Source organism: Hydra vulgaris, chromosome 06 (assembly GCF_038396675.1).
Source record: "Hydra vulgaris chromosome 06, alternate assembly HydraT2T_AEP".
Classification (NCBI taxonomy): Eukaryota; Metazoa; Cnidaria; class Hydrozoa; order Anthoathecata; family Hydridae; genus Hydra; species Hydra vulgaris.
In genome coordinates, this window is record NC_088925.1 from 45,857,560 (window position 1) to 45,868,135 (window position 10,576).

At 31.0% G+C, this 10,576-nt stretch overlaps 1 protein-coding gene across 1 annotated transcript; it reads right to left on the reverse strand.

Moving 5' to 3' along the window:
- Nucleotides 1-239: 239 nt before the first annotated feature.
- LOC136081434 (uncharacterized) lies at nucleotides 240-1,169 on the reverse strand. The gene has a single exon (XM_065798747.1). The coding sequence runs from the start codon at nucleotides 1,167-1,169 to the stop codon at nucleotides 240-242; it is 930 nt and encodes a 309-aa protein (XP_065654819.1).
- Nucleotides 1,170-10,576: the final 9,407 nt, after the last annotated feature.

Below are 10,576 nucleotides of genomic sequence, written 5' to 3' on the forward strand. Positions count from 1 at the left end.
AATATCGGGTGATGCGGAAGTTATCGGACAAAATAAAAACGTCAATAACTTATTTATAAATAAAAACAAACTACTATTATATTTTTTTAAAATAAAGCATTTATGTTTTAATAAAAATATATTATTTTTTATATGAAAAAACACCACCATCTGCAATTGATCTCAATTTTGCTCTGACGCCTTTCATATGCGACTGTAAAAAGTTGAAATCAATTTCTTGTAGTTTTAGTTTAATGCGATCAATCACATTGCTCTGTTGAAGCTTGCCAATCTCCCTCGTAAACCTTCTGTGCCAAATGTCCCCAAAAATTTTCAATTGGTCGTGCTTGAGGCACATTTGGGGGATTGGATTCTTTATCAACGTAATAGACATATTGGTCCATCCAATTTAGAGAATCTTTAGAATAATGAGAACTTGCTAAATCTGGCCAAAATAAATAGTTAAAGTCTCCATGATACTTGTGAATAAATGGAAAAAGTCGTTTTTCTAAACATTCATTAATATAGATTGATAAATTGATCGCTACAGCCTTGGAAGTGCGAAACAATGGCTCAGACATACCACGGTCAGATATGGCTATCCACAATAATTTTTTTGGAAATTTCTCTTTTCTTATAAAACGAACACTTTCTGGGCATGTCTTTTTGTTGTTTGTGTAGTATCCAGAATTTCCAGGCATGTTGTCCCCTGCAAAACAAAAGTATTTTTCGTTATCGATGACTAGAAGCGATTTTGTGTTATAGAGTTGGTTAACTAGTTTCTTGCTCATTTTCTTTGCCTTTATTTGTTGTTCTATAGTGTATTTTGGAGTCTTTTCCCGTTTTCTATATTTAATATTCATTTTTTTTAACTGACAACCAATTGTGGATTGATTTACACCGAATTTAAAACCTATTTTTTTCTGACTGATCCCTTTTCGATTGTTTACAAGTCTCGTAAATTCGGCTTTCTTTTCTCTAGTCCAGGATGTCGGACGACCAGGGTGCTTTCTATCAGAAAACGATTGAACAGTTTTAAGTCTTTTTAGGTTATCATATAATGTACTTCGAGCAAATCCTTCCTTTTCAAAATGATTTACGATTTTTTTTTTATATATATTAGGTTTATTTACAAAAAATATTTTTAGTTGCTTTCGAAAAGATTCTCGTTCAGCTGCATTTAACCTCATTTTAAATAATTGTGTTTCAAATAACAAAGTTTATATTTTATTGAACGTTTATGCCTATACATAAAACTACAAAAACTAATTATTATGCTCAAATAATGAAATTAGGATTTGTCCGATAACTTCCGCATCACCCGTTATCATATTTGATCGGCTAACTAAAACTGCTTTGGTAAATTTAATTGTACATCTTATCCAGCAGCTCTCATTGCTACAAACTGAAACTTCAGCATTCCCTACAGAAACAGATGATGACGAAGATACCATAATGTGCGAAGACGAACCTTTGAGCTTGACATTAAAGAAGCAGCTAGACATCGCCATAAATAATGAGATGAAAATGAAAACAGTACCAAAAACAAAGCAAAATTGTGCGGCCGTGGCGCAGTGGTTAGAACGCTTGCTTTATAAGCAGGAGATCCAGGTTCAAAACGAGCTCTGGACATATTTTCGCGTCACGGTAAGGAAGGAGGCGTGAACTTCCTGGTTAAATGCATTTCCGCGGTGCTCTGTGACAAGACCGTTAGGACTTCTTGGGGCACCTAAAATAAAAAAAAATAAAAAAAAAAAAAGAAATATTAACGATTTGACTAAAAAGGTACGAAAAGAAGTTTCTATATTTGAGGAAGACGGTACACGTGGTACCAACTTGACGTTGGTCTACGATTATATTTTAACTATTCCACCAACGAGCGTAGAAGCTGAACGGGCTTTCTCTTCATCGGGAATGTTATGTACGAAAATTCGATCATCTTTAAATGACGAAACTTTAAATAATTTATGTTTTTTGCGGGACTATTTTAATAATAAATAACTTTTTTATGTTTTTTGTTTCAAATTAATTAATTATATATATTATTTTAAATTAAAAAATAGAGTTTTGAAACCGTGTAATTGTTGCTTTGGGTTTTACTTAATTTTTTTTTTTAGTAATTGTAAATACCGGTATTAATACAGGTATTTCGGTTTTCACTTGACCTAATACCGAAAAACCGGTATTCCATTTTTGATCCGGTATTGGATGCCCCAAGTCGGACCAAATGGTGAAAGTGAAATTGCAGCTATATTTTTGACTGCATCAGAAGACTGTATTTCTCTTTCAACAATGTTTGAAATATTCAAGGAAAAAAATATAAACTGGAGTAAAGTATTATCTGTTTTTACTGACAAAGACCAGGCAGATTGTGAATGCATTAAGCACGCATTTCCACAAATTAATTTATTGTTGTGTATATTTCATGTTTTGCGTTCTATGAGCAAAAATAACAACATCAAAAATGAGTATATTTGAAGCTCAAAGACCGATTGCTTTGAAAGCTTTCCGGAAAATGAAATTTTTTGGAAACTACTAAGAAGGAATATGAAATGTTGCGTGATGAGTTTCGCAAAGTTATGCCACCATCTGTTGTTAAATATGTTGAAGTTAATTGGCATGCTTGTAGGTTTGATTGGGTGCATTTTTGGCAGCAACAAAACGTGACTTTTGGAGAATATACTACTAATCGCCTTGAATCTATCAATCGTAGAATTAAAGCGGTTGTTTCTTTGTTAAGTCCTTTACCTTTATTCTTCAAAGAGCTGCTTACTGTTTTAGCCTGCATGCGACAAGAAAGAGACCATAAATATATAAATACAACAGAACGGGTTCCTGTTAGTGCAGTTGCAAGTTTTCAACGTGAACATGATTATAAAGATATACTAACGCCGTTTGCTTTTTCTTTTGTTAAATCTCAGCTTGATGAATCTATCAGCATAGATGGAGACTTAGCAAATGAAATTATACAAACTTCTGGAAAAAGTGAAACACTATCTGAGAACAGCTGAGATTGTTTATTTACAAAGTCCATGGGTTTGCCAATCAAACAAATGTTTGCAGCCAGAAGAATTAAAAAATTGCAAATGTTCTCTGAAAATTGTATTGCTCCTAGATGGTTTAAGGAAACAGTGCAGAAAAATCATCGCATTTTTCTAACGAAGGATCAACATGATAGCCATATAAAATTTGCTAAACTAAAGGATAAACCCTTGATCCATGTAGAAAAATATCATTGAGCTAATCGACTTGTATAGCATTTATCTGATTTAGCAGCTGAAGGCGGATCATCACAGTTTGAATGTAAAATGAGGGTCTTGCAAAGTTTAGCAAAATTTAGGGGTTCTAATTATGAAGCTATGGTAACTTCCATTTAACATCAACTTGTTGATTTTAATATACAAAATAAAGTTTCCAAGTTGGAAATGGATGATGATAAATTTCAGTCTGAACTGCATGAAAAAAAAGTAAGATGTTTACATTTTATGATTTATTGGCATTTAAATTGCCAATTTGGCTGCTATAAATTATTGAGTATTTTAGTATTCATAATTGTTTGTTTTTCAATTATAGCTGCAAATAACAGATTTAAGTGAGCAAGTTGTTGATGTTGTTAATGTTGAAGAGGTTGAAAAAAACAATTTTGATCAATACTATAAAGTAATCTGTTGTTTGTTCGACTTATTTTTCAATTATTTATTCTATGAAGAAAATTGATTCATTTCCAATTTCCGTTTGAATGACCGGCTTGCAGCGGTAAAGTTGAAAACAATGCCATTCAAAACTGTATGGTATGTTTTCATTCATTTTAAAATTATTTGTTTTATGAAGTAAAACTGTTTTATTTCCAATTATAATTTGAAAGACAAGGTTTAAGTGGTGAAAATGAAAGCAGTGCAGTTCAAAACTATATAGTAGTTGTAGTTGTTGTTGTTGTTTTTGGTGTTGTTGTTATTTTTGGTGTTGTAGTAGTAGTAGTAGTAGTAGTAGTAGTAGTAGTAGTAGTAGTAGTAGTAGTAGTAGTAGTAGTAGTAGTAGTAGTAGTAGTAGTAGTAGTAGTAGTAGTAGTAGTAGTAGTAGTAGTAGTTTGCATATAAAGTTCTGTAATATTTTGACTTTTTAACCTTTTGTCATATGTCGAATTCCACAATAAAAAAACAATTCTAGTAAAGTGATGTTGCACTCTTTCTAAAGCTTTTATTTCACCTTTGAAGTAAGGAGACCAAACTGGCACTGCAAATTCAATACGGGGCCAAAAAAATGTTGTATATAATAACATAAGCATATGTACGTCAATATTCAAAAAATTTTTTTCAATATCCCCATCATTCTATTTGCTTTTGAGTTACAAGCCATTATATGATCTTTCCATTTCAAGTTTGAACAAAATAAAACTCCAAGATCTCTTTCTATGTTTGTTTTTCTGAGTGATTTCCCGTCCATAGAGTATTCATACTTAATATTTTTTTTACCTAAATGCATAGCTACACATTTATCAGTATTAAATTTGACAAGCCGCACCTTTGACCATTCAACAGCTTTATTTAAATCTAATTGTTATAACTCAGCATCATATCTAACTTTGGCCTGACTAATTAACTTTGTATCATCTTTGTATCTTGATTGGGCTGTTCAGACTGTCATCTTTAATTTTTTGAGCCACAGTATCCTTCTTTGGTTTTTCCACGCCATAAAAAATTAAATCGTTCTCTCTGCTCTTGATTTCAGTCTGTTGAGCGAGCAACAGTTTTTCAACAGCTAATTGCTCAGCTAGATTAATTTTTTTTCCAGATACAACAGTAACCCAACTACATGTATCAAGGATAAATGTTTTTGTCCCTAACATGGTATACTTTTCTTGATTTTCCCTATTAAATTATTTATTTCATGAAGGTAAATACTTTTATTTCCAATTATAGTTTGAAAGACATGCTTACAGTGGTAAAGTTAAAAGTAATGCAGTTCAAAATTATATGGTATACATTTTTTCATTTTACCCTAATAAAATTATTTATTTTCTGAAACTAAATTGTTTTATTTCCAATTATAGTTTGAAAGACCAGGTTGCAGCAGTGAAGTTAAAAACATTGCAGTTCAAAACTATACGGTATACTTTCGTTTCTTTTCCCTATTAAAATTATTTATTTTCTGAAACTAAATTGTTTTATTTCCAATTATAGTTTGAAAGACCAGGTTGCAGCAGTGAAGTTAAAAACATTGCAGTTCAAAACTATACGGTATACTTTCGTTTATTTTCCCTATTAAAATTATTTATTTTATGAAGGTAAATATTTTTAATTCCAATATTAGTTTGAAAGACCAGGTTTCAGTGGAGAAGTTGAAAGTAATGCAGTTCAAAACTATATGGTATACATTTGTTTGTTTTCCCCTTTTAAAGTTTTTTATTTTATGAAGGTAAATAGTTTTATTTCCAATTATGGTTTGAAAGACCAGGTTTCAGTGGAGAAGTTGTAAGCAATGCAGTTCCAAACTATATAGTATGCTTTTGTTTATTTTCCTTATTGAAATTATTTATTTTATGAAGATAAGTTGTTTTATTTTCAATTCTAGTTTGAAAGACCAGGTTGCAGTGGTAAAGTTAAAAGCAATGTATTTCAAAACTTTATAGTTCCTTGTAAAGGTATTATAGGTTTGACAATATTTATTTCATGTAACTTTATACAACTTTGTAATATTTATTTCATGTAACTTTGTACATTTTACATGTAATTTTCCAGCATTGTAAATAAAAAAAAATCTGATTTAACCAAAACAAAAGATATATAGGACAAAAACAATACATAATACAATTATTACTCTCACTCACTCTGGGCACATTTGGTGCATCCATTGATCTTTTTACCTTTCTAAAAAACATCTTTTAAACTTGCCTTAAAATGAATAAGCATCTGTTCCCTTTCATGGTATTAAACCAAACTGTGGTTTATTAATAAATCCATTTCAATTTCTAGTACGTCTCCACCTTTTATAAACTTTTATTCAATTTTTTTTACAATCATTTGAGGTTAAACCTACATGTAATTCATCTGACATGTGACACTCACTCTAGACCCACACCACCTGAAACTCAGCTGATACACCAGGAGAACCAACAGACTAGCCTAATAAAGCTGTACCAGCAGCTATTTCAATTCATTACTGGTTATTAGCTCCACTGGTACAGCAATATTATTCACAACAGATAAATTGTTCTCGTTATGTCTATATTAGCTTTGTTGGTCCAGTAAGATTATTCGCTACAGATAAAGCGTTTTCATTATATCAATTTTATTTAGCAATTTTTAAAAATTAGTCATCTACTTTGTTTTCAACGCAATCTCGTTGAATCAATTAATTAACATTCACATTGATTCAACCCTTAACAACACATCTTTCATCACACTGAAAGGTATGCTTGCTTGCTACACATACATACTTGCTACTGGCCAATGTTGTATTTTTGCCAGTGACTTACCTAAGACTAGTAAGTGACTGGGGTTGATATTTGACCAGGATCGGGGCCGGGTTTGATAAAATATAACCGGATGCCGAGGTTGTGATTGGGGTTTAATAAACATTTATTCACCCTAAAGTATATTTATTCAAAATTCATGCTATATTTTGTATGTATATATGCATATATAAACATTATTACGATCAAAATAATCATCATAATCATCATTATTATCATGATGATAATCATCATCATTATCATCATTATTATCATCATGATCATCATCATCAACAAGATAAAAAAAGAAGGCTAAAGACTGATGATGATCATGATCATTGTTATCATCATTATGTTCATGATGATCATCATCATTGTCATTATCATCATCATCATCATCATCATCATCATCATCATCATCATCATCATCATCATCATCATCATCATCATCATCATCATCATCATCATCATCATCATCATCATAATCAGACTTTAGCCTTTCTTTTTTACGGCGTTTCTCTAGTATGAACAATCTAGAGCATTTTTTTCTTAACTAAAGCTCATTCATACCATATGTATGGCACTCTCTTCAAGTTTTCTTACTTCTACCACTACCATTTTTTATTGAAGCTGCTACCGCTCTATATGCTGAAACCTAAATTACTTTAATCTTTCCTAACAAACGTTGTTCGATACAACTTTTTCCCAATCTGTATAAGATTATGCCTCCTTTTCTTGACTTGCTAGAGTCACACCACACATCCATCTGATTATCTTCTCTTTCGGAAAATACTACACCATATAAATACACCATACAAAGTTTACATAACAATGAAAGGATATTGTATACCAGCATTTAAATAAATAGCATACATATATGTATATATCCATAATATGTATGCATAAAGAGCACCTTTATGTATACATATTATAAATAAAAGAATAGAGAAGGAATAAAAGTTTGGAAAAGAGAAGGAATATAAGTTTGGAAGCTTTCATTACTTCTCTTCAATTTCAAGTCAAGTCTCATTCTACTCCACATTTTTCACTATCTGGAACAGTTGCCTTATTAAACATTAATCATTAATCATTCTTTTCATCTTTTTTACAAGAACATCTCTCTCAAGAACAAATGTCCTTTAAATATTGCAAGAAGCCAATGTAAAAAAGTCCTGTTTGATGTTAAGCTCTGTCATTCTCAGTTTACTAAATCTTGTATCTTATCTCTGATGTTAGGTACAAGAGACTTTTGGTTAGTCTACAACAGTGTCATTAACTAAAGTAAGTCTAAAATTAAATCTCTAATTCATGGGTCTGATTTTTTTTTAAATAGTGTTCTCTATAACTCTTCAATTTTTACTAAACTTTTAAAAAGTGCTAAATAAATGGTTCCAATTTTTCAAATCTCTAGAAAACACGTTGACTTCTCTAACTATCCTATGATAAGTCTTCACTATGTTATTAGTTTCTTTATATAAGGTTTTGAAATTATTAAATTATTTTTTTCTAACTGCAGTAGTAAAGTTATTCTTGAAGGCCTATCCTTTTCTTTATTTCAAGTAACATTAAGGGTACCACAAGGTTCAATCTTTGCTCCTGTAACGTTTCTTATCTACAATAACTAAAATCTAAAGTGGCTCTTTATAAAATCTAAAGTGGCTCTATAAAATCTTTATAAAATCTAAAGTGGCTCTATTTGCTGACTACTCAACTTTATACTCTTGTCTTGACAAAAAATCTTCACTTTTTTATTGCTTAGATAAGCAGCCGATTTTAAATCTGATTTCTTCTTTGTAATAGCCTAATGCTTGCAGTGGCTTATGGATAAATTTCTGGACTTAAAATCCGCAATTTTTGTTAGACAAAAAAATATCATTTATTTACTACAAAAAAACCTTGCAATTTTGTTAGCAATCCTATACTGACGAATAACAACCCTCTTACCCTCAGACAAAGTCTAAAAGCACATTGTTAATGTAATTAGACCTGCTTTATCTGCCAAGCTTGAGGTACTCTCCCATTGTTGTAAGGTTGCATTTCTTTCTTCTACAAATACAATCATGGTCAATAGTCAAAGGAGCTATCATCTTAACAAACAAGCTATCATCTCAACAGTAAGCCAAAACTCATTCTTGCTTAGCTTTTTATTCAACAAGTTGCATCCTTTTACTGTATCTGTCCCTTCATGCTATAAAAACGTTTATTAATCCAGTTTTTTTCCTTGAACATCCAAAAAACCATATAGCTCATACCCATCTTCATGTTTTCTTTTTTATGCAACTTACAACTTTTAAAGTCTTTAGTTATAAGTTTCCGAGTATTTTAACTTATTCTCTATTTTAAAGTAACTCATAACTTTATAGTAGTTGCTTGCAATCTTGTTGGAAGTAAATTAGAGTTTAAAAATATATAAATGTAGGCCAGTATATAATAGATAGTAAATGTAAGCATAAAACTATAATATATTAAATATTAAAAAATTTTTTCTAGCCCTGGCTATTAACCCTTGCTAAATCTTAAAATTTTGCCCGGGCCAGGGCAGGGTTTGCAAAAGGTCTCTTTTTAAGCAGGGGCAGGGGCTGGGGCCCCGGTCACTTACAACCTGAGGCCAATAAGGAACCATCAGATGTGTCTTTTGTTAACAGGCACGACAGGCAATACTGTGATTTCTTTTTGAAAGATGTTTTATGAAATAAAAGCTTACAATAGAATCAATTGTAGATGATCATTTATTTCAAGAAGTTAGAAAGGAAACTGGAAAACATAAATAAGAAATTATAAATTTCAATCAGTTGGATTGTTTAAGTAATTAATAAAACTCATCTGATACTGCTAAAATGCCAGAGAACCAACTTGATTTCTCCCAAGTTCAATTTCCGTCTAAGTTTGTATCAAGAGGGTGTCCTAAGTCAATAAGGAAAAAAAATGCTGTTGGTCTGCATAAAGTTCAGAAGATCTGCTTGCCTTATGAACAGAAAACTGTTAAAGAAAAAGCTCATCGTTAGTATACATTAATATTTACTTGTCAACAATCAGAAATTTAAAACTGTCTTTGGTTTAATCAATTGATTAATCAAATTGCAAACTATATATAGACAAAACAAACTGTAACATAGTTGAAAAAACTCATTAATTGAAACGCAATTTGAAAGTTGATAATAACTAAAGTTAAAAAAAAAAAGTTTGCAGATAATTTAAATTTCGCCAAGGCTTTAACTCTTAACTCTAGGCGTCGCAATCGAGCAGAAAGATGGAGGCCGATTTTTTTACCACTGTTGCAGAACCTTTGTACTCACCAGATATTATTGTTCAAGTCATTGAATATATGATTGTATCCTGAGCATTGTATAAGCGTTTAAGAAATGACTTTCAGCTACCTAGTATTTGATCTTTGACAAAATTGACCTCAAAAGGAAGTAAACTTTATACTGTATTGTTGATTTCCAAAATTTATCACAGTTTGGAAGACAAGTAGAGTTCATGCTTTTTATTGGTTGATAAGATGTATGTTAAAGCAACTGTTACATATCATGGTGGAAAAATCTATGGTCATGCTAAGGGTGACCCAGAAAGGCTTGCTAAAACACTCTTTGCTGTATAGGTTAAATGCCTATTTGCAGGATCTAAATTTATTGTAAGTATGGTACCAGTATCTTATTTAGATTCTGATTTCCAGTATACTATTATTTTTAATGTAATTGAATCTATTGAACAGTAAAGGGAAAAGTTACTGCTTTAGTTTGAGTATATAAACATTGTTTTACTCTTTTCGATGCCACTCTTAATAAACTCTGGAGAACTAAGACAAACATTTTTTTATTATATGATTATGTCCATTTATGGAAGAATATACATAACAAAAAGTATATAAACCAGGAAGAAATTAAAGTTACTGTTGCTTTTTTGCATATGCAAATGCATGGAAAATTATAAATGCGCGAAAATTTTCTGATGATGTAAGATTACATCATCCTTTGCGAGCTGTGATTCGAAGTGCTAAAGATACTCGCTTGCAACAATTATTGAAAATTAGATATGGGAGCGATTAATGGTAAAAGAAGAATAAAAACCTTTACTTTGACAACATCAGATACAATATTACACACATTAAAAGGTTTTATAGACTTAACTAGTTTTTTACTTAGA